Source organism: Ochotona curzoniae, unplaced genomic scaffold (genome assembly GCF_017591425.1).
Source record: "Ochotona curzoniae isolate NIBS_2020 unplaced genomic scaffold, NIBS_Ocur_1.0 contig_2692, whole genome shotgun sequence".
Classification (NCBI taxonomy): domain Eukaryota; kingdom Metazoa; phylum Chordata; class Mammalia; order Lagomorpha; family Ochotonidae; genus Ochotona; species Ochotona curzoniae.
Genome location: NW_024465556.1, coordinates 8614881 through 8640368, shown reverse-complemented (window position 1 = coordinate 8640368; position 25488 = coordinate 8614881). Strand labels below are relative to the sequence as shown.

The 25488-nt window shown below is 40.9% G+C and overlaps 1 protein-coding gene across 1 annotated transcript in view; it reads left to right on the top strand.

Annotated features, from left to right (window-relative positions):
• Positions 1–1078: 1078 nt before the first annotated feature.
• ANK3 (ankyrin 3) overlaps positions 1079–25488 on the top strand; it is a 287134-nt gene continuing 262724 nt past the window's right edge. The window contains exon 1 of the mRNA XM_040975812.1: positions 1079–1192. Coding sequence (XP_040831746.1) covers positions 1079–1192 — 114 coding nt within the window. The remainder of the gene's footprint in view (positions 1193–25488) is intronic.

Here is a 25488-nt window from a genome sequence, read left to right as displayed (position 1 = left end):
CGTGTGTGAATAATCTCCCACTTAGATTTCTTCCACCATGTGCGTCCTCACAGAAGACCCCAGCAGGCCTGAGCATTGTGGCTGGCTGCAGCTTCACTTCACATCATGAATATTCAGAGGCTGCAGTCACTGAGGACTCAGGTGGCAAAAATAGTAAGGTGATTGAAGCAAACCCTCATCTGAAAGCCCAATCTGCATTTCAGCCATTCTCTGCCCTGCAGACCACATGAGAGCAGAGTCCTGGGGAACCTCCCATGAATCAGACATCTGTTCTGTGCACCAACACGCTCACGTCTTTCTGTGTGATGTGTTGTAATCAGCATGCTGTTTGTAAAAGACAACCAGCTCTTCTGTAGTCCTCTCCACAAAATGCATTTAGCCTCAGCGCTCAGCATAAAGGATGCCCTGTTGAGAGCGGCAAGGCATGCATTGTTTTCCCACATAATGCAGTCAAGATCTCCGTAGCAAAATCTAGTGTGTTTTTCTGAAATCTTCTTTTATATATTTTGTCACCATCAGCAGTTGAACCAAAGTAGGAGCTGCTCCATTCTAACCACGGGTTAAATTATGCTCCGTGCAGATCTAGTGGTGATGTATAAATTGCAGCCCTTTCTTTTTTGTCAAAGGATTCTAAAATAGGTTTTCAGAATTAGCGCTGGATTTTTGCTTCTGCCTGTGTGGTGACTCTTGATTTTCTCCCTCCGGAGAAGCATCCTTTGCAGCAGTCCCCCTTCCGAGGAGTCACTTAGACACTTCCAGCTGGTGGCTGGGGATCCAGCCATAACAGAGCTTCCCCGGTCCCAGCTGTCTTCACTACAGTAAATGCATTACGATGGCTGCGCTCTCCGACAGAGGTGCAGGTAGAGGAAGGTGCAGGATGAAGTCTGGACCCCGTCCTCTTGGTTTCTAAAAGCCTCAGCTCCTCCAGCATCTTGGCGTTTTGAATGTCTTCCTGCTTCAAGTCGGAGCCTTCCCTCTCCAGTGATCGGAATGCTGCTGGACGCCTGATTAAAGGTGCCTGAGGATATCACCTTGGACAAGGAAGCCCTTCGTGCTTGAGCATCTTTTTTAATGCATTATGGCTCATGCAGCCTCACAACTAAAGAAGAACAGGGATTTAGAAATCAATGCTGAAGAAGAGACTGAGAAGAAAAAGAAACACCGCAAACGGTCCCGGGATCGGAAGAAAAAGGTAGCTGTGCATGCAGGGCATATGTCTTGCCTAAATTCTTCTTTTTTTTTTTTTTTAAATTTTAGTCTGCTCCTGGCATAAGGGGTACATTCAAGCCCCTTTTCACATGCCATGTGAGGTGTGAATTGGGTGTGTAAATTGCGAACAGATGATAGAACCCTTAAGGCAGACCCCAGCCATGAGAGGGGGAAGGCCAGGAGAGGTTTTCTCCTGTGGGCTGGGTGATGCGGGGCTCTGCGGAAGGTGTGCTGCACTTGACATAGGCAGGGCAGGCTTCCATGGCACAGAAAGGTGTTGTGAAGGAGTTCAAGGTACTTTTCTCTCCAGAGCCTGGTCAAGGTTAAATGGACCAGCGTGACTTCGGTTCAAGGCAGAGGCCAGAGAAGGCATCTTTTGTACTTCTAGGAGGGCTGTCTCGTGGAAAAACAGCTTTTGTGCTAGAACTGTATCACATGTGTGCGTTGCTCAGGCAGATCTGTGACCTTAAGATGTAGCAGTAAAAGTCATTTCCTGCTTTGCTTTTCTTGCTCTTTCTTTTCCTTTGCCTCCTATTTTATTTAAAGTGTTTTTAGTTTCATGATACAGTGGAAGTAAGCCACTAGAAACAACTTTTACTAGGTTAAGAAAAAAGGAGGGGTGGGGAAGGCTACAACCCAGGAGGGTTGTTTTTTCCATGCTCGGTGAGAGTGATTTTCCTAAATGCAGGAATTCCGTGGCAAGGCTGGGACCTGCAGCTTTCAACACTGCCTGCTTAAAATCAAAGCTTGGGCACTGATGATTCCCCTACTGATATTCCAATGCGGTGGAGGCTGAGTGGGGGAGGCGGTGTGCCGAGAGGAAGAACACTCTAGGTCAGTGGTATTTTATGACAGCTGAAAAATACTTTCTAGGTGTTTGATGGCTTTACCCTTAAAAATGACTCCTGGGTACCCCATGGGGAATCTGGCTCTGATACACTTTTCCTCCATGACATTGAATAAAAACGCACTACAACTCAGTGATCTGAATGAGGAAGTCAGCTCATAAAGCATTTTTATGTGTCTTTGTGAGAATTCCCAAGGGAAAGATACTCACAATTTGGTCTGGCCATCAGTGCACAGGCTTTCTAATTGACAATGCAGGTTTCATTGACACCCCACACCTTTCCCTTGGAGTGACCGTGACTGGGTTTGGTACCTTTGCCATTTTCTTCCGGGTTGGGGATTTGTTAGCAGAGGCATCTCTGCTTTTGGTTCCTTGAGCAGACTCTAGGAGACGGAGTGTGGAGATCTGCAATTGTGCTGTGCTGCAATACGTTAAATGTAGAAAGTTTCCCCCATTCTGTGATCCTGTAAATACACTTCTTGAATCCATTTTCATTAAAGTGTAAAGTTAGGCCAAGAAACTGCAGACGGGCATATTGTGAAGCCTTGCACAGTGGGCTTGTTACAGCGTTGTCATCCTTTGCTGGTCTCATTACGTGAGGTATATGAGCTGGCAGGTCAGCATCTCTTGGCTCCTCTGCATGCATCTGTACCTCCCCCACCCTTCCAGAAGAGACTGATTTGTGCATCCAGGTATGAAGTCATCATTGACGTGGCTATTGTATGTAACGAGTCACCAGCCAGGCTGCACTCTTGAGCAGAGTCCTGTTTCTCTTGGAAGCAAAAGAGGGAAAGGGGTGAGGCAAAAGGAGTTTCCGGTCTGATTGAGCTGACAAAAATGCTTTGTGGACCCAACTTCTTTGTTATAAAAGCGTCTGTCCAATATAAATCTTTTAACACCTAGGAGGGAACATGGAGAAATGTCAGTATTTTAAGTGTGCAAGTAGATTTAAATATCTTGGTCTCAGGATATTCACAGAGCACATCCAGAAAGTGGCACATGAAGTACACTTTTGTTGTGGATGTACTTACCAACTCAAAATACCTGTAATGCATGTAATCTCTATCAAAGATACCATGTATGATTATTATGGAAGATAAAATATAATCAGAATATTTCATGAACCGCTTTTAATGCACGAAACTAAGAGGAAATTAGTTGATATACAGTCTAGAATTTCACTTAGTGGCATAGCATACGTAGCCCTTATTCCCTTCAAAGTGAAATCTTTCGAGTTTCTTTTTGCCTACTTTTTCCCAACTATATAAGGTTTGTAGGCTACTTTGTTCCATATTGTGGATCTCATAGCAATTTTAAAAGGGATTTTAAAATATTTGGTGGGTTATTACGTTGCTCTATTCATTGCCAGAAATATCCTCTAAGGTCTTCCAACTACATAAATGTACTAGGAAATACTCTAGTAAAGATCAGAAAATTTAAAAAGCTTGCAAAGTGTCTAAGATCCTGTTTTATACTGTCAGGCAAAAGATGTTTAATATTTGAATAAGGAATTTGATCCTCAGAATTTCTGCAATTCAGGCTTGAGCAAGCCCAAGATGACTCTTTCTGGATTGCGTGATATGGTATGGAATATTAAGTTCATTTTATAATCATCAAAACACATATATGGACTTAACATTGACTTCACATTTAATCTGCCTTTAAAAAAAATCCAGTAAGTTCCATAGTTTGTTTTTAATGTGTCAGTCCACAAAAGTAGACAATTTCTAGGAATTTGTAATTGGCTGAATTTTAATGAAGATGTGTTTTATCCTTGACATAAAAACTTGAGTGTCAAAGGAAAGGATTAGCTCTTACTTCTTAAGAGGAAATGGTTTAGGTGGAAGAACTCCTGATCTTTGATGATCAATGTTTCTGACTTCATGTGTGGTGGAGGGGATGTTTTAATGAGAAGCTACTTTTGAAGTTGCTGACTAGTATGCTTAGAAACATCCCTCATCCATATTTTCCCGTTTCTCCTCCCTGATAGGTTTTATTTTCCTCTTCCCACTCCTTGCCTGATGAGTTACTTGAGCTGGCAGCAGGTGGGAAGGATGCCAAAGGCAGACGTAATACCCATGGGCAGGTTGGTATTGGATCCCCACCCTGACTTGGCAATTTGTTCGTTTGCTTGCCGGTTCCCAGCAGGGTCCCTGCCCTATGCAAGGTGGGTAGTAGATGCCTTACCCTGCTGCCAACCTGTAAAGATTTGAAGTCACAAAGCCTTCTGGTGGTGCCAGCTGCACTCCCTGCACTTCCCTTTGTGGTACTAGCTTCTGTGTGCCTCCATATTTCGCCCCCTCCTTAACTTGAAGTATAATAGTGAGGGTGCTTCAAAACATTCACAGAAAACTAGAATTTAAATGTAAGTTTATTTTAGGGCAAAAACAGTTTGAAATACATGCATGGTTTTTGCATAATATGTGTTTTCTATGAATGTTTTGAAGATCTCTTGTATGCATGGGTTTCAGTTTTTCACATAATAAACTTATCTTTTAGATCTGTTTTCCAAGAATTTTCTCAAGTATCTAAGGGCACTTTAATATGAGAATTAAACTCTAATTTACTTATTATTTTTAGTGCATTAAAGTCTGCTCAGATATATTTGCTACAACCTATTTAAGAAATAAAACTTTGAAGTGACCTGGGCCATGCAGTTTTTTCTTCATGTGTGTACTTGGTACCATGCTAGTAACTTAGCAAAGTGAGAATTAATTCTATGATAAACATCCTTCCTGGTTGTGGATGACACATTCATACAGCTATTCTTGCATTCAAGTAGTCATTTAGTGAATGCGTACTGAGTATCTCCTGTAGACCAGGCGTGGCTTTGCATATTGGAACCCAAACTAAAGGTGACATGGCAGCAGCAGTACAGCCACTGGCAAAGCTGGGTGGTGGGATGTAACTATGTGCATGTATTCACTATGATAAAGGGACCACAGGGGCCAACAGAAAGTCCCTAAGTGGCTCCTCTGGGCTTGGTGAAGCCTCTCAATGAAGTTGAGCTTTCAAAGTGAGGAGGGCAGAAGACAAGAATCAAAGACCTAAGTGGTGAAAGCAGGAGACACTCTGGAGAGTGTGGGGATCAAAGAGTATTTTGGAGTGCCTGCAGCCAAGAGGACCTGAGTGTAGGACAGGGAGCACAGGCAAGGATCAGACCATTGCACAAGATTTGGAAATTACTCTGCTTAAAGGCAGGGAGTTGGGGTGGGAACTTCACTGGTGTGATAGAGAACTGTGAAGAATGTTATGGTCTACAGCCATCACTCAGGCATGGGTGATGGAGACAGTACCCAGGAGAGTTCTCATGGTCTTCCATGAGATGCTGGGAGTCTGAACTGGGGCAGAGAGATTGCCGGTGGAGAGGGGGCACATCATTCAAAACTACTTCAGGGGAGACTTGGTAGAGCTTGGCAATAGTTGGTAAATGGGGTGTGTGTGTGTGTGTGTGTGTGTGTGTGTGTGTGTGTGTGTGTGTGTGAAGGAGGGGGAGAGGGAGAGACAGAGATCAGATTCTAGGATAACTGCCAAGTTCCTTGCTTGAAGAAGATGAAGAATTAAATTTCCTAGGTTCATTTATTTTCTTACAGCACGTATATTGACCACTGATAATGCATGAAGCAGGGTTTTACATTACTTTGGGAATAGAGGCTCATTTAATTTTCACTGTAGTCCCACCAAGAATTATTTTTTTAATCAATGCCATATTACCAATGAAGGAATGGACAGAAGCCTTTAAGCTGGTTGTCCTAAGTTTCCCTGCTCATCATTGATAGAGCTAGGATTCCAATTTGGGTAGCATAACTCTCGAGCTTGGACCCTTAACTACTGAATTAAATGATCTATGTAGCGTGTGGCATTAATATTTCCCTAATTACACCTAAAAGCTGGCTAGTTTCAGAAAATCTTCTCAGAAATACACTATTTCCTTGCTATCTGAAACCTTAAATAGTGAACTTTACGTTTCTAACTAACCCAATATAGTAGTGTTTCTGCTTTTCCTTTCTTCTCTAATAGATAAGACTGTTTTATCTTAACATGTTTTCTCTGTCTCCCTCAATCAATCAATCAGCCAATCAATCTCTGTCTCTCTTTCCCTTTCTCCCCCCTCTTTCTCTCCCTGCCTTTCTGTTAGTTATGGCTAATAAAAATGAAGCCAGCACCACCAGGAGTTCAGATCCTCAAACACACCCTGGTATAATGATGACACAGCAGTGTGAGAAGTACAATGTACAGAGTACTTCCAATGCATTATTTTAACATTTCTTCATACACTTTCCCAATGAATCAAGTATTATTTTGCATAGATAAAATTAAGGTTTATAGAAATTAACTTACATGAAGTCATATACTTAGTAAATGACGAACTCAGGCTGAAATTTGGGTCATAGAATTTTTGAATCTTCATTTCTTTTTAAAAAGATTTGCTTAATTTTTTGAAATTCAGAATTGCAGAGAGAGGGAGGTCATCTACCTGCTGGTCCACTTCCAAAATGGCCACAGTGGCTGCTTCTGGGTTAGGCCAAACCCAAGAGCCAGGAGCTTTGTCCACGTGTTCCACATGGACACAGATGCTTGAGCCCTGCTTCTGGGTTAGGCCAAACCCAAGAGCCAGGAGCTTTGTCCACGTGTTCCACATGGACACAGATGCTTGAGCCCTGCTTCTGGGTTAGGCCAAACCCAAGAGCCAGGCGCTTTGTCCACGTGTTCCACATGGACGCAGATGCCTGAGCCCTTGAGCCATCTCCTACTACTTTCTCAGGCACATTAGCAGGGAACTGGATTGGGAATAGAGCAGCCAGGACTTGAACCGGTGCCCACTTGGGATGCCAGTGTTGCAGGCAAGCAGCCTAACACATTATGCCACAATTCTGGGGATTCCCGCCCCACTGAACTCCCACCCCCTGACTGATTTTTCCCATGGTATATATTTTTAACATCAGGTTTGTTATAATGAAACCCCAGCAGTCTCCTTTAGGACTATAGCAATGTAAGTGGGAACAAATTTCAGAAAATGTGAAATGGCAGCATCATTTCTTGCTGTGAAAGCTTGGTGCTTCCTTGCATTTTAGAAGCTTTCCCAGGGTCTAGTCACATTGATACTAATGGGATCCATAATGTAAGGTGCCAGGTCGAGTGAATTTGGCCCTGTAGCAGCTAAAATGTTACAGGATGGGATTGTGTGGACTCTGCGATAAGGGTAACCCACTCCGTTCCCCACTGTATTGAATATATAGATTCTGGGCCTATAACAAACCTGATCCATTAGCATAATTGACATTCTGCACTATGTGTTCATGTGCCACTGTCACTCAGGATACTCCAAGTTCCTTGAAACTAGAAACGATACCATAACTCTCTGTTTTAAGCAAAGTGGTGCCTGTGGGTAGGTGGATGAACAGGTAGGTGGGTGAGAAGCAGCACTGTGCAATGATGAAGAGCACAGAGTAATATTTTCTGGGATTGGATGCTGGGATGCTGGCACATAGGGCCCTGTGCTCTGTGAGAATTGACTGAACCTCTCTGTGCCTCATTTTCTGCAAGATGAATATAACAAGAGCACGTGCAACTGATCAGAATAAACAGATTTTCATCCTGAGCCTTAAGAAATTAGGACAACTCAGGTTCAATAGGTAAGCATTTAAGGCACATCTGACCACCACCCTGTCTGAACTCTTATCCTTTTTGGACAAGGATTGTTAGAAGGCTTGGTTCACTTGTAGGAAAGGTTGTAAGCATTTGTCCTTTGATGTTCTATGATATTTAGGAGCAGAGGAATAAAGAAATAAAACTTGCCACTGGATTGATTCTGTATGTTCCCTGTTATTATCATAGTACTTTACTCCTCCCCTCAATAAGTACCCCGGTTCAATAAAAGAAAAACTCACAAAAACAAATACTTTTTTGGCTTTGAAAAATTATAGCAAGTACAAGGTCATGTTAGATATAAATTATGCTAGCGATAGCCTTGAAGTGCGCCTGGGGGAATCTTCTTTGAATCACTTTTTTACCCACAACTTTTTTTACATTACACAAACCAATCCATACACAGCTCCTCACATCATGCGGCAAGCACACCAATCATAACTTAGGTCACGTAGCTTCCCTGCGTGCTCGGCCCAATCCTCAGTAACTTCCCGAAACCTGTTTACCACCTTTGTACAATGAAACAATGATCAACAAGTGCCATCTTTGAGGCGCAGCTCCGCTCTCCACACTTTTATACTCTAATTATTGAATAACTATTTCTTTATTACTCATGAGTCCCATAATCTTTGTCTCTTAGTTTTCCTCTGGCAAGATGATGTATTATTTTGTGTCTGTATGTTTTGTTTTAAATTCCCATTTAGAAAAACTTTAGCTTTCCATAAACATGTTTGAAGAAAAAAAAGAGGGTTGGGCAATACTTTCTTTTTTTCCCCTAGCTGGGTTATTAGAAAGGTATACATTAATCATATCCATTTTACCTGTACCTATTTCTAAAATACTATCGGGCACTTAGATTGTGCCTGGTCTTGTGCTGGGAACTTGTACTATACAGGAAGACACACATGGGGTCATCTAGTTGCTGTTATTTGCACTCTATACTGTTCTACACAAGTGGGGTGAAGGACTAGATAAACTGAATAAAATACGTATTTTTGGTGGCTCCTCTATGTTCTGGGAATCTTTTGGATGCATCTTTGAATTTAGTTCAGCCTGTAATGACATATGTATAAAGGTGTTACCACAGTTTAGGTTTGTTAGGCAACTTGCCTTGGGTCACAGAAACAGCTGGGCTTAGAAACAAGGCCTGTGTACTTCTAAGTCCCTCTATTGAAGAGATTCCATTATACTTAAATCAATGTACTTCTATGCTTAAAATAAGTTTAAGGTGGAAGCTAGTTACTGAAGAAAAAATTGTTGAGTTATATATCGTGGTTCATGGATAGGTAGAATTTCAAGGAGAATGTCTAACTACAATGTTACATAATAGATGTTACATAATCCAAATTTTATTCTAAATATTGATATGGAAAGGTAACATTTCAAAACAAGCCATCTATTGTAGGTTTGCCTCATATTGGTGTATATTTGAAGTCAAAGAGTTGAGAGTAAAACAGTGGAAATCAAACTTGTATGTCTTATATAAAAGTCATTTTTTCCCTAGCACTTATCCCATGATTCAATATTAACTACCATGAACCCAAAGAGACTTCATGAAATTGTATAGTGCAGCATTTTCAAATATAAAAGCTGCTTACAAACGATCTAGACATAAAAGTATAGTTACTTAGTTCTAAAAAGTTAATTCTGTGATAGATTTTCCACTAATTAGGATCACATCCTTGGTTCTGTTTAAACACAGATAAAGACCATTGGACTGAATAGAACTCAGAATACCATTCATTTTCCCAGGTCTATATCCCATCTTTGAACAGAGCAAATAGCAGCTACTACCATTGTCACAGGACGATGTAGGAACTGCAGGGTGAAGCATGGGAAAAAATAAATAGGGCATAAGAGGCATGGAAATTCAAGATCGTCTAGGCACTGGAAGTCAGAAACTGAAACACTTGTGGTCTTTCATGTAGGCACCTCTTTTTTAAAAAAAAAGGCAGAGAAAACCTTGTATCTTCAATTGTATGAACAGTGTTAGCTTATTCTAATGAAATACAATTTTTAAGAATCTGTGCATTTAAAGAAGATGTGAAAATATGGTAAACTGTATTTAACAGGGATTCTAAAATTTAAGCAGCCAAGTGAAAAGGAAGAAGAGTGTAGGCAGAGAGATCTCAGTGTTACTCTTTCTTGGAGAATGGAGGATAGGTTTGGGGACTAGACATGAATTCATCTTAAAGCTACTATTGATTAGCTGTGTGACCTTGAACTACATTTTTTTCAGTATTGATCAAATGGGAATATTAATTTTTTAGTAGAGATACTGTAAGTAAACACATATTGTCAGATTCCTGGCATTAAGGAAATATTTAGCAAGGCTTTCCAGCTTGCCACTTTGTGTAGTGTGAGTTCTCAAGTGTAGTTGAATGACTATAGCCAAAGAGAAGCGCAAGAATTGAGAAAAAGGGATAACTATAGATACATCAATTCTTACACCACATAAGCACTCAGGAAATTACTTGCCATATTTGGTGAATGAAATGTTACTAATAGATCACCATCCTCAAACCACCAAGGGGCTACTGCAGCCCAGCTGTTTGTGAAATTTTTCTGAACTTTTCCACAGCCCTTAGGAAATCAAATCTGTCATTTTGAGAAATAGTCCCAAAGATTTAGATGTTACCTACATTTTCCACTGAATAACACTACTTATCAATGAGCTTCTTCAGTGGTTGAGGGATTGCCTAGGGAAATACTTATGAAAGTTTAAGAACTGTGCACAGGCAGAAGACATATCCCAAAACTCCATTTACAAATTTCATTTTTTGGAATCAAGTGTAAATGTTAAAATGGTTATCAAGAAAACCTACTTGGCCTGAGGTGGAAAAACTTTCTAGTTTCTATGACTAGTGAGAAGAAACAAAATGTTCTGTACAATTTATCAACATCAAACTTGCATATAAATATGCATTTTGTATTACCTACAATTTATCACCTCCTCTGTATGGAGTGACCATACTGAAAGTGGTGTTCTGGTTTCAGGATAGTTGGGGACTGAAGGTGGAATGGATAGTCTTGCCTTTTATTGCTTATTTCACAACCAAGTGTGCCCATTTGGCTATCCTCCTTCATCAACACATTCTCTTCTTCCTGCTTGCTCCAGTTGCCACTTAAAATTTTCGTTCACACACAGCGAATCACCCTGCGTCCGACTCTGTTTGTTCTCATCTGTTGTGGCCACTTGGATTTATCGGTGTGTTTATGGACTCTAATTCACCTTCCACCAAACAGAAAGACTGAGCTTAAGATCTAGCTGACTTCCTTTGCATGTTTTCAGCAGAAACTCTGTGACTTTTTGACTTTTAAAGGGGCAATGCAGTGAGGCACCCAATAATACAGCTAAGTGGGGCAGAATTCGCCTTTTCTAGTGTGTTGGGCTGTAATGCATGAGGAACTATAGTGGGTCAGGCACTTTGGTGGACACTTGAAGTGGTTGATTGTATTAGGTTCCTCATGACATGGATGTTACCATCCCTATCTACTGGATTAGGGAAATTATACTCTGAGTTTCACCAACTTTCCCAAAGTCACACAATCAGTAACTGTACAACTGTAGTCCAAATCCAGATCCATCTGATTCCTGCTTTGTGTTTTCTCTATGATTGAGAGCATATTGTTGTTGCAGGTAATAAAAAAATTCACTTAAATTCAAATCACTCCATTTCATACATTTATTAGAAAAGTATTCTACCTTAACAGGACTGTACTCCGTACTATATCAGTACCATACTGTAACATATCAGAGGTACAGTAAAGAAACATGAATATAAGAAATCCCCAAAATGCTTATTTTTTTACTTATTTATTGAAAAGTGAGGTTAGAGATGGGGGGACAGGTGGAGCAAGATGAAAGAAGAAACGTCTTCCTCCATGGGTTCTTTCCCCAGTGGTCTGAACTGGATCAAGCCAAAGCCAGCAACCAGGAACTCATTCAAGTTCTCCCACATGGGTAACAGACTGAAGCCCTTGCAGCATCTTGGGTTGCTCCCCCAGGCATGTGAACTGGGAGCTGAATCAGAAGTGGAGTAAGCGGAACTCAGGCACACACCATATGAGGTGCCGGAGCCACATGAGGGAGGCTCAGCCTCCTGCACCACAATGCCAGGCTGAAAATACTTGTATTTTTAAAGTGGCAAGATCTTTCTGTGTTGGCTGATATTTTTATAATAAGCCCATTCCCATGTGTTTGCCAGTGCATTCTGTTGCATGGTGTCATTTGTATGAGAAAACTGGAGAAGAAACTGACTTTAAATAACTTGGAACCTCAAAACAGGCTACTTTTCAGAGCTTAGGTTAGAAATTAAAATGGAATTTGAAGAGGGTAAGAAACTCACACCAAATCAAGAAGAAGCAACTTAAGCTGGTGACAAAGACAGACTTGCAGCTGAGTCACCATGCGCTTTGCCAGATTTATTATCAGGACAGGAAATGTCTCTTACCTTATGGAGTAAAACTTCCCCTCCTACCAGTAGGAACAATGGATAGACAGTTTTACTTAAAGGAAGAGACTAGGTAAAAATTCAAAGTCCCCACATTTTTATAATTCAGAAACAGACTTTGCTTGCAAGTCTCAGTTTGAATTAAGAGGAACCCATGAGCCAGAGTTTAGGTCCCATTTACAGTAAGATAATTGGCAAGTACCAAAGGCTATTGCCTCCACTAAAATATGAATGAACTCTGAGTCAGGTGGCGTTATTCCCATCTGGCTGGTGAGGCAGATGAGACTTAGAAATTGAATTTATCAGTAACAGTAAGGAAAAGTGGAGACTGAACTTGATGCTTGGGGTGTCAGACTATAAGGCCTTCCTCCTTTCATTTCTCTATTCTGCTCACAGATTACTTAGTATCTGTGTAAGATTCTTGTATTTGGAGGCTTTTCCTTTCATTTTTCATGACTATATTCAAATCAATTTTATGCCTCTCATCATCACCAGTGTTATTGCTCATTTCTTTTATGAAGTAAACACTAGCTAAAAAGTGTTTTTTAAATGATGCATGACTATAGCATCAAATATTACATGGGAATGTAAGTGTTGTGGAAAAGCCCAAAGAAGTTTTGAATCAGGTACGATGTAATGGCAATTGATACTGGCGCTATGCATCAGCAAAGCTCTAGGGAAGCACCAATGGTCCAAAGTATAACCCTGGACACTGTGCTTTGTTTCATGTAGTATGAAGGTCCAGTCACCTAATCCGCAGCGACATGTCTGCTTGCTGACTGGTTGGGGTGAAAGAGATGGGACATTGGTGGGAGGAGCATGGATTCTGGGGTCACTGAGACAACCTGCTGTCCCCTGTTGTGGAAAGCTCTGCCAATGCTGTATGCAGCAACTCTGTGCACTAACTCAGTAACATGATGAGTATATTTACTTAGCTCTGTCAACACCCAAAATACATTTGCCTGCCCTTTAGTAACAGGAAGACAATCATGTTGATGCTTAAAAATGTTCAACATAATTAATTTCTTTCCTTTGAAGCACAGCCATTGTTATAACGATCCCTGCTTTACTCTGATTTTTCAGCTGGAGTCATTCTTCGCTCTCTAAAAATAAATGGATTTATTGTGCACATTCATTCCATCTGCATTTATTCCAAATAGAATTAATATATTAATACTCAGAAGTCAGGCATATGAAATTCACACATTCACTTGTCTTCATTAGCATAGAATCAGTAAAACCGATAATCCCCCTCGATTCCAGGCTATGGTTCACATCAAAGGGTTTGGAACATGCCTCATCTTAGCCGAAATTGGATCTTTGAGATCAACCAGGAATACAGTTAAATACGTTTCCCCTACTGACGATGTGCACCACCTGTTCAAGGCCCGCCTTCGTCTTGGCTTTCTGCTTTGGTTCCCACGTGGCTAAGGCAGCATGGCTTTCTCTGGCTACCGTGTGTGTGTCTCGATCTTGGTCTTTCTAGGAGCAGTCTGTAGAAGAGCCTCGGTTCCAGTGGTGATTTGATTTTATGTAATGTGTTGCACTGGATTTGCCATGGGATAAGATTAAAATAGGGATCTAGCCATCCTTTTGGCATCTGATAGGCATTATGTTTATATTTGGATTAGTCAGGATTTGTGGATGGCAGCGGAAAGAGGGGTACAATCATGTTCATTTGGCATTCTCAGCTTTGACCTGCTTTCTTAGAGCTGCATTTCAGCTTTCCTGAAACCTAAATTATTTATATGCTGTGGGTTCAGCCAGTGCATTGAGCTTAATCCAGCTTTTTTTTTTTTAAGTGCTGCTGTTAGGGACTTCTGAAATTGTAAGACAACTGATTTTTGAAGTCTGTATAGAATGCAGAAAAAGGCCTGGGTGTGGACCTGAGCCTTGGGCTCAGGTAGGCTTGGGAATATGGAATATGGATCCTGTTGCTTTTTCTCAGTGAAGCCTGAAGTCAGTTGCTTAACCTCTCTGAGCCTCTGCCCTCCTCCACAATAATACCAACTGCAAAGAGAAGCTGCAAAGACAGAAGTAAATGGAAGGTGCAGTGACCAGCACATGGCAGTGATTTGACACATGTTCGTTCCTCTCCCTTTCCTGCTCTCCTGTCCTCTTGCCTGGTGCTTATGGTAGAAAGCAGTTTTATGCTAAGAAGAATTAGTGAGACTCATCAGTTCTAACGTGCAAAATAAAATGTGTTCAAGTTAAGTATGATCTGGGGCCAGTAAGTCCGTGGTACGTATGCATCTGTGTTCATATTGAGAGAGAAGAGAAGGGGGTGGGGGGGACTTTGTATTCCAAAAAAGATGTTAAAGCCACAGCCGAGTTTCTATTCCAAGCAACGTGGTTGATGAAGGCACTGGTTGTAGGGTGGGGGCCCAAATTTTGTAGAAGTTCCCTGGCTTTGCCCGGGGCACCTCTGATGCCTTCGTCAGCGGTGTCTCCACTCCAATGCAGATGCCTCAGCCTGCCTGGCTTATTTTCCATTCTGAGAGTGAATCCGGTCCTTTCCTTTTCGTAAGCACTCTTGTTGATTTTAGCTATAAGTTCCCCTTTACTGACATCAGCCATGGACTGTCAGAGTGAAAGCCACACGGTGGAAACTTGTCAGTGAATGTTTGGTTCTGGTGACTCCCGGAAGAGTGCTCTGGGGCCTGTCTCTGAGATGCAGTTTCCCAGGGATAGAGAGAAGTAAGTTAATCAACAGGTGCGCAGTCTTCTTGTCAAATATTAACTGTCAAATCAAAGAAGGCTTCTGTCGGTAGCTTTGATGGCATCTCACGCCTGTGTGCCTTTTTCCTCCCTGCTCGCTGGTTATCTGCTGTGTTCTTTGTCTTCTCACTGGGAAAGTCCAGTGCAGAAACAACATTGATTGCAGGGAGGCAGAGCTCACTCAGAAACGTGACTGCTTGCGGGTATTTTTCTGGTCATGGATGTGTTTCTTTTTTCCTCCTTTTCTCAAAAAATAAATGGTGAGAAGAATGATGTATACCTCCTAGTTTATAACTCCATTTTCCTCACTAAAAATATAATGCAAATGTAAAAATAACATGAACATATGTCCATTTCAATAAATATATTTGTGTGAGTTTTAATGGATCTGTAATATTCTATTTTATGATTGCACCAAAATGTAGCCAATTCTTTTCTCCTTTTTTTATATGAAGTTGGTTTCAATTTTTGTTGATATTAAGCTAGGACAATATTGCTTCAACTTGTCACTAACCTATGACATCCTCGTTTTCTGTTCTCCTGCTTTCTGTATTTATTTGCATGGCGTTCGCAGTCTTCTATCCTTAAGAGCTGGCAGTCTCGTTTCCCACACATCTACTCATCAACTTTAATTCTAGTTGGAAAGGCGCTTCCTGTTCGCAGAGCACTCTCTGCCCTTCCACCATTGGCCTCCGTGTTGCTCAGCCTGTTTTATTTTATACAAACCCTTCCATCTATTAGGCTCTTTTCCAACCCTGCCCCCTTTTCTGCCATCACAGCTGGTTTATCCAACTGGTAACAACTGCTTTCATCTTAACTATTTTATAACCTTTATTTTAAATTATGGTAATCATTTTTTGCCCTTTTTTTTTTTTTTTAGAGATTTATTTTCATTGGAAAGTTGGATATACAGAGAGAAGGAGACACAGAAAGATCTTCTATCCACTGGTTCACTCCCCAAGTGGCCATAATGGTGGGGACTGAGCTGATCCAAATTCAGGAGCCAGGAGCTTCTTCTGGGTCTATCATGCAGGTGCAGGGTCTCAAGGCTCTGGGCCATCTTCCACTGCTTTCCCAGGCCACAAGCAGGGAGCTGGATGGGAAGTGGGGCAGCTGGGACAAGAACTGGCACCCATATGAAATCCTGGTGGATGCAAGGCAGAGACTTCAGCCATTAGGCTGGCGTGCCAATCTCTTTTTGACCATTTTGTATCTTAGGAAATTTAACATGGTCTACATGGGATTAGTTTTCTGCGAAGATGTCTAGATGAAAAAAAAAAACATTTTTATTTTTCACTCTTGGCGAAGCCCCCAAGGTTGTGACTTCAGTCCTTTCCCTTGTTGTTTTGATATTGAAGACACTGGCAGCACAGCACCAAGTGTCCCCCGCAGCTCCCTCAGCCACCCATGCTCCTATGAGGCTACCTCCACCTCGGGCAGGACCTCAGCTGGTTAACTGTGTTGTTCACTTAACCCTGTCCTATTGAGGGAACAAATGATAGTGGAGCCATAGCCTATTGCCTAGGGCTATCTGCTTTCCTTCTAGGCTGCCTTAGCTCATCTGAGATTTTTTAATGTCAGAGACTCTTAACTGGTGGGAGAAGAGGCTGCTTTAGTGGTCTGGAGCATCTGAGATTAATGCGACCACCTGGCCTGGGGTATCCAAGAGGTTTCCAAAGGGGTGATATTTTCAGTGATAAAACTGGTTTGACCATAACTCTCTTCTCAAGGACATATGAGAATTGCCCTTCGTCCATAGTAAGAGCCCCAGTGGATATATGAAATGGCAGATACTAACAAATCTCATATATACTCTATTTTTTTCTATTATGTATATTTGTGGTAAATTTTAACTTATTAGACACAGTAAGAGATTAGAAATAATATCTAATTATAAAATAGAATTATAATTCCTAATAAAATTGTCAGTATCACTGTTCTTGTACTTTGGGGCTGTTAAGCAGAATAGGCATTTCATAAACACAAGCACTGCGATAAGTGAATCCACCAATGGAGAATACTACTATGTGACTGACAGGTGGGTCGCATGCACTGTGTGCATACACTGGAGAAACTCATGAATGTCCTGGGCCAGATGAAGCGGGATGGCGTGAGAGCTCCTCATACTGCTATGAAAAGTATTCAATTTAAAATGCAGGAATTATTTCTGGAATTTTCCATTTCATGTTTTTTGGCTATGTTTGACTGTTTATGGCAGTGAAAACCGTAAAAAGCAGCATTGTGGGTAAGGAAGCTAGGTAAGCATGGAGAGGCACTAACAGAACAGAGAACTCTCTACAGCCTCTCCACTGCGCCTCCTTTGAAGGCCTTGACTTCCACATGTGCAGATGATAGAGCTGTTTCTCCCCGCTAGGTATTCATGTTCAGTTCTTAGTTTCTGCTATCACTGGTGGTTATTACTTTTTAATGACTTTTTTTTTCCTCTCCGCACCACTGAAGCCCAGAGCCTCCTTCTCTATGCTGTGCCAAAACAAACACAAGAAGGAGCATCAAGTCCACCTGCAGGCAGAAATTCATGATTGGTCAGCCTCTTGGCTTTGCTTGTAAACAAATATATTTCAAATGTTCGTGGAAAATGGAATGATCAGATAACTTTCCTTGGGTGCCAAAAAATTGGAATTTCATGCATACAGAATATTTTTTTAAAGTTCATAGAAATATGTATTGTGAAAACACTGAATTTTAAAAGTATTATTTCAGTGTTTCTTTTTGAAAGAATGTATTAATGTATGGAGAATGGATTTTGAACGTTCTATAGGTACAGTCCCAAGAAGACAGCTATTATTCCCTCATTCCCTTTTGCCCAACAATCCCCTCTTTGCCTCCATCCTATCTTCTTATTAGATTTTGCAGACATAATTTTAATGTGTTCCACAGTCACAGGCTTAATTTTGCACTAATCGTCATAATATTTAAGAAGCAAGAAGTAAGAAGACTCACACTTCCACTGGAATATATACAGGGGCTAAGCACAACGACCCTATCCTAGAGAGACCATGTCATTTCTATGCATTTTTTGTCACCAGCAAGATAAACTTAGCTCTGCTTGGCTTCCCATGCACTTTCTGGGGCAGTCTTGTAACTCTCCAGCCATCCAGTGGGGTCTTGTGTCTTCCTGTCTCCTGATTTCCTGTTTGGCTTGTTCCTGACTTGGACGTTGCCAAATGGTCTCCCTCTCTGCTCACCCATCTTGACCAAGGGAGACCGGAAAACTTGCCCCACAAAGAAGCACAACCATACTGGCACCTTCCACCAGGCAATGGGTTATTGCATATAAATAGACATAAAAATATTACTACAGAGCCTGACACAGCCTACTGACTAAAGTCCTCACCTTGTATGCGCCTGGAATCTATCAGTTACGGTTAGGGTGCCGGTTCATATCCCAGCTACTCCACTCCCCATCCAGCTCACTGCTTCTGGCCTTGGAAAGCTTTCTAGGATGACCCAAAGCCTTGGGACCCTGCAGTCATGTAAGAGACCCAGAAGAAGCTCCTAGCTCCTGGTTTTGGGTCAGCTCAACTCCAGCTGTTGCAGCCACTTGGGAAGTGAACCAGTGGAAGGAAGATCTTCTCTGTCTCCTCTCTCTGTAGATCAGCTTTTCCAATAAACATAAACGACTCTTTAAAAAAATATTACTGCCTTCCAACTTAACTCTGGTTTTATTTATCATGCCTTGGTCAAAAGAGCCTACCATTATTTTGGTAGGAATTTTTTTGATGGAAGCCAAACACAAAGCTATGTAACCAGAATGATATATATGTAACTGAGTTCCATTTTATTTAAAATTTACACAATTGAGACAAGAAACATGATTTCAAGATATTTTACAGGGAATATTTACTAGTATGTGTAGCATACCTTCATATTAATAGCAGTCATTCAGATTTTGAATTAGTGCCTTTCATGGACAGCAGATTAAACTATATGATACAGTTACTCATTCAGTGAATGATTCCAATTCTTTGAAATGGAAAGAAAAGCTATGTAGAAATCTGAGTTTGAACACTGGGTTTCCACGAAGGACACATGTATCTGTGTTGAAATGCAGAAGGACATGCACAGTTCAGAGAGTTTTTATCGTTCTGGAGTCGTGGAGGTGGACAGGACCTTGGAGGTCACCGTGCAGAACCTCTACAGAGCCCACTGCTCTTGGACAGCGGCTTTGTGAGTTGTCTGTCAGTTTCTGCTTGTGAGTCTCCTGGGACTGGGAGTGTCCTGCCTCTGAACATCGCCCCCATTCCTGAACAGTTGTGACTGTTAGAACAGGCTCTCTTATTTTGAAGCTAAATCCAGCACCCTGTTATGACCACCATATGCCAGCTATTTATGCCTATAGTTGGATATGATGATATGTAGGTGCTGCTGCTGCTTCTCTCCAAGCCAAACACTTCCTGTTCCTCAACCCAGTCATCCAGAAGCACAGATCACAGCCAGATCTTCTGGCTCCCCTCTTAGCCATTGCATAATATGTAGAAATGCTGCAGGATTTCGTGGGAGCATTATCCAGCTCGTAGCATATTGAGACAACACATAGTCAGCTGTTGCTGCTATTAGTAAAAGGGGCCAAGGTCATGGTTTATTTGAAGGAATAGACACTTGAAAGTGTTTCTTTAGGAACTTGGTTTTGTTTATTTGTTTGCATGTGCACTTTATCCCCCCTGTTTAACTTACAATGTCTTGATTGGGTTTTAAATATATACATTTGATTAGCTTGTGAATATTTGGAACATTTGCCAATTGGAGCTAAGAATAGAGTATCTTATATGAAAGCTTTTTCCCCTTTTGTAATTTATATTCTATGTTTTACTGTAATGCTTCCTTTATTTCTCATATTTAGAAATGATTTTCTAAGTAACTATTAAGGATAAAACAAATGTTCTACATTGTTCTCTTTCATTCTTCTATTTCTTTTCTGACTTGTCACCTTCCTTTTCTGTTTCAGCTATTTTTTTTTTTTACTTTAACACAAAAAGATTGACTAGATTTCATGGAAATATTAGAACAGGAACTGAAGCAGATGGAAATATGCTAGAAATACTAGTATAAATGGAAATTGTAGAACAGATGGAAATATTTCAATATCAGTTGGATACCACAGGATAACAAATTATGTAATGTAATAATTTATGAAAGGTTGGTTTTCATGTATTCCAGACTAACCAATTTAATATGTTAAAATGTGGTTTCTTAGGGACTTTAATGGATTGAATCATTAGAAAGTAGTATATATATATGGACTTATTTGACCAGGAAAAAAGCCATTAAAACATAAAAGGAACAAAATCTTTTTGTTACTGTAGTACAGTGAACATAAAAAAATGCATGCTTTAATTCAGTAACATTTCGGTTAACAAATGTGTACATGCTCCCAGTTATTGGTGACCTCCTAGCCTAGGGAAGAGGACAAACTTAAAATAGTTTTATGGTCAACACAGGAAATGTAGAACATGTAATGGGGGCATTATGAAAGGGCACATCTTCGGGTGATTGAGACGTGGATGCAGGCCTCAAAGCTGATCCTTACAATCAAGTGTTGGAAGATGGCATGAAGAGCACAGGTGGAAAAACTTGGGGAAGCCAAGTGGGTAAGACATGATGATTTGCTGATTCTGATGTGGAAAAGAAGGAAGGGGCCAAGGAAACCATGTGTTGGAGGTCACATGAGCTTTTGAAAGAGAGAGAAGAAACTGGGGACATTGGTTTCCATGAGCTGACATTGCCACTTTCTTCCTTTAGGATTGCCCTATTCCTGTTTGCTATCAGTAATATTTTTGGAAAGTTAGAGGTATTGTTTTACGGAGACTTTTAACTTGGGTTTTCAGTATTAGACCATTTGCCAGATTTCTGTATGAAACACTTGAGAGAATGACTGCACTGAGTTGATAAAGCAGAGGCCAGGAATGTAATGACTGAATTCTGTTAAGAATTGGTGTTACAGCCACTGATTTTTGTCTAGCCTGCCATTCCTTGAGTATCATGCGTGTGAACTTTCTTTAAAGATATGTTTTATTTGAAAATCAGATTACAGAGAGAAGGAAAGACAGAGAGGTCTTCCATTCACTGATAAAATCCTCAGGTGGCTGCAACAGCTAGAACTGAATCGATCTAAAGCCAGGAGCCGGGAGTTTCTTCTGGATCTCCCATGTGGATTTAGGGTCCCAAGCACTTGGGCCATCCTCTGGTGTTTTCCCGATCCAGAAACAGAGAGGTAGGTTGGAAGTGGAGCAGCCAGGACACAAACCAGTGCCTTATGAGATGCCAGTGCTTCAGGTGGAGGATTAGCCTGTTGCGCTGCCATGCCAGCCCTAGTTAATGCTAGTTAAAAGGCTTCTCAGGTTGAGATTAAGACAATCTTCGTGGTAACAACTGTAATGTCCTCTTCATTTCCTCCTTTCTATTAGTATTTATTTTATGCAGAGTAAGTTCTCAAATAGTGTCATGTTTTAATATATTCTTTCATTTTGAGATTCTAGTGATTCGTTTTTTTAAAAAAGGAGTACATACAGAAAAGATCATTCACAGTAAGCTCCGCGTGGTCAGTTTAACATGCTGTACTTTTTACATGTTGTCACAGTTTTAAAAATTGGCTTTTCAGAAACTCAGAAAAATGAAAAAACTTTGAAAATTGCTCAGTTTTGATGGACCAGTCTGTGATAACAAAAATAGGCATGATCGCACATGAAATGCAAGAATACTCTGCACATTTGCCAAGCTGACTCTAAACAACTTGAATTAATTTAAACATGTCCAAAATGTACTGTTTTATTGAAAAAACATACTGTTTTAGAGCCACATTTAACGATGACTGCAAGAATAATATGAGAATGCACGGTTGAGCTTTTTCTATACCACTTCTAGGAAAGCATGGGTAACATTTTGGTGAAAAATATTTCATTCATATTAAACTCATAATTATAAGTAAAGAATGGCATTAATCTGAATTCATGGAATAGATTTATTTTCAAATACTTCTTTGGTTGCATTTGCTGTACATTTGTATGTATTTCTAATTTTGTAACAGAATTGATATTAGTATTTGCAATTGTTAATTGCAGCAAAAATAAGCAGATACCTAACCTTATAGAAACATTTAACTTTGATAAGAGACAAAGTAGTAAAACTGAGAAAATATCTCATAATTGGTTTCCTTTCAGAAGACTAAGTAGATACCTACTGCTCAGTGCAATAGAGCTTGATGCTAAACACAAAGTTCCTTAGCTAGAAGATTGGGAAATGCATGATGACATGTAAAAATTTTTTTAAAAATCATTTTATATTGAAATAAACATGTATTGATGTATGCAGGTTATTTCATTATCATGAAATGAAACATAAACTGATCTTCTGGGGAAAGTCATGCTTGGACCTAGTTTGTGCTGTGGAGCTCAGCTGGGCCATTTACTTCCCCTGGGAGGGAACTTCCAGGGTCCTGTGTCAGCACGGGGAGTGCCATGCAAGTGCCTACCCCCATCTTGGCCTAAGCGTGGGTGGAATTGTCTTCTCAGCCATATTTGCTTTTATGTCACAGCAGTGAACTGTCACTATAAGGTCCTTGTCAAGTGTGGCACTGCATTCTCTCAGCCTGCGTGTGAATGTGCGGCCAAAGGTGCTCATTGTTTTTATTTGCCTTAAAATTACATTTCCAAATAATTCTGAGAGAAACTGTGCTTGGGATTTGATTTCATGTTCTCAGAGAGGTTTTCCGTTTTTTGGTTTTGTTTTTGTTTTAACTAAGGCAGGTTTTACTTGCAGTTAAATGCACTGATTTTCTCTTTGTAGTGACTCAGTTTTGACAAATGCTTAGCCGTTAACCCCTGGCCTCAACAAGGATGTGCAGGCTGCGCTTTGTCCCCCCTGCAAGTTCTTTTGTCTCTTTCCCCTGTCAGTTTCCCTTTTCTCTCCTTCAATCAGTGTTACCGTTTTCTGAAGCTTTGTTAGATCTCATGAATTCTTGTTAAACATCTTTTGTCAGATGCATGTACCCAAGAAACATCTTTAAATGTTTGTTTGTGTGTGTGTGTTTCTCCATATGGAATTGTTTAGAAACACACAAAGGTCAAGAATGGGTATTTAAAGCTTGGCCATGCAGAATTTCAGTCTGTTGTAAAACGCATCAGAGTAACTTCAGCATCTAGTTGTTATTGGTGAAAGAGCATGTCTGTTTCGAACCTATGCACAAGAAAAATTCAAGTAATCTCCTTTCTTGTATTTTCATTTGACTCTATTTTAATTTTTCAGCCATCCTTTGTAGCTGTGTTTTAATGTTGAGTGGGGTGAATACCCATTTGTGTGTGTGTGTGTGTGTGTGTCTTTGTGTGAGAGGAGATAAATGATCAGTTACAATAAATTTAATCACAGTGACCAGTGAATGTCATGGGTGAAACTCACTACCTCAGTGTCTTGGTGTCTGTCCTGTCTGTGTCCAGTGTTCCCACACTCATGCCTCATGACTGTGAACCATTGAGGAAATAAGAGCCTCTCTTACTTGGATCTCATGTTAACCACACAAAGATTACTCTCTGTGTGTGTGTGTGTGTGTATGTGTGAATGAGAGAGAGAGAGGGGGAGAGAGAGGGAGAGAGAGGAGAGTGATTCTGGATTGAACCCCGAGATTTCTTTTCCATCCTTTCAGTTAATGTGCTCTTCTTGATAAGTAAATTTCAGAGACAGAATTAGAAGAACCTGAACACCAGGAGCAGATACACACTTCCAGGACAGAGGAATACTTTTATTTCATGATAGCAACACATGGAGTATAGAATGAAACTGTGCTGCTATTGTAATTCATTCTCTTTATTCAAATAGAAAAGCATTAGACAAGCCATAAGATTCCCATCTGGATTCACAGCAGGCTCCCACCATCTCAAACATAGATCCAGTCCCTCTGAAAAGCACCCGGGAAGGAAGCATTTCGATGCTGGGGCTTGGCAGGATCATAATATTTAATTTCTGGAAGCCATGGTATCCTCGTCTGCTCTTTGGAGTGCAGCCTCTGTTCTTAAAGGGAAAGCGCGCCTTCTGTATTTTAATGTCACCGAGGACACAGGGAGTTGGGTCTGAAAGATCTGCAGTGCAGCAGAAGGAAATGAATGGCCTCCCAGCTCGGTAATTCCGCTGCAGTTCTGCTCCCATCACCTCCCAGGCTAATCACCTTGAAAAGAAAAGAAAAACAAAAGGCATTTTTTTTTTTTTTACAATATGCTGGTAATCACACCAGAAGCAAGGCACCCATTGTCATTTTAGCACATTTTTCTCCATTGCTCATGGGACAAAGGCTTTTAGTAAGGTGAAATTGCCATCCTGGACATGAAAAGAGAAGAGCCTCTTTCTTGTGCTGGAGGGAAAGAGCCCCTCCCCCCACCCTGATAAACGCCCAACACTGTCTTGCCTTTTAAATGTAGAAAGCACAGAATCCTGTGTAGATGGTATAAGAGGGAATTATTTGTAATTAGAATCTTTCTTTTTCTCAGCAAACTGTTTCCCTACTTGGAGAATATTCTATTTCAATTTTTCATAAATGCAGTCTGATGAAAAATTTAAGCCACCTCTTTTAGGAGTGAGTCTTCTGTCAGATGTCATGCCAGGCTCCCATTTGGTGGGAACGGTTATGTAAGGCAGGCTCTGCCATCCTTCTAAATAATAGATACCTGCCGTGAGTTCAGGGTCTGGCGGACTGCCGTGCCTCTGTCTCCCTAGAGCCTTCTGGTTGGTGGTTATTTCTGACTCAATAGCGTGTGGATAGAAAAATATTAATACGAATAGTCTGTTGGAACGTTGGACTAGGATAGACTATAACATTGGAGGGTTAAGAAAAAGTTCACACGGTGGTATAATTACAAATGTTTTGTAAGAATGAAACTGATATTAGAACAGATTAGACCACTGGATGCATGGGTGGTATACTGCGGTCCCTGGAGAGAGGCCGACAGTGAGAGGTTTTGTGAGGTCCATCAGAGACCACATCAGACACAGAGATGGTCGAGTTTAGAGTCTTTTTTTACTGGCCAGGATGGCCAAGATACAGCCTCCGGTGAAACTCTGGGAAATCTGCTGTACTTGAGTCATAACATCCAAGGGTTTTGAAACCTTAGAATCACACCCTGTTTGACACAGTCCTCTGGGAAAGCAGGACTATAGTAAGTATTTAGCAGCCTTATTGTTTACCCTGACGACGCCGAGCTGTTGGGTTGCAGGTGGTCAACCTTACCCTGATCCTCAGATTAGCTCTCAATCAACTACAGAGCTTCCCCTGACAGCCCAGCCAGGTCACAGTTTTTGACAACTTTTCTCACTACCTTTAACAGGCAGTTGGCCAGTTCAGAGCTTGGAACTTTCCAGGCATTCAATAAGGCTTCAAGGGTAACCCTGTGAGGAGAGAGGGCCCAGCCTTGAGAAGAAGCCTCACACCTGCTCCCTGCATGCCGTGACCTGTCCGATTCCATGCTGAAGTACAAAGAATTCCTGATGGTTCTCCCTTTGTTACAAAATAAAAGTTTTAAGATTTTGAGTAATGTGCATCAATCTGTTACACCGCAAGGGTTTCCATATATACTATCACATTTAATCCTTACAAATCTGTGGAAAAGA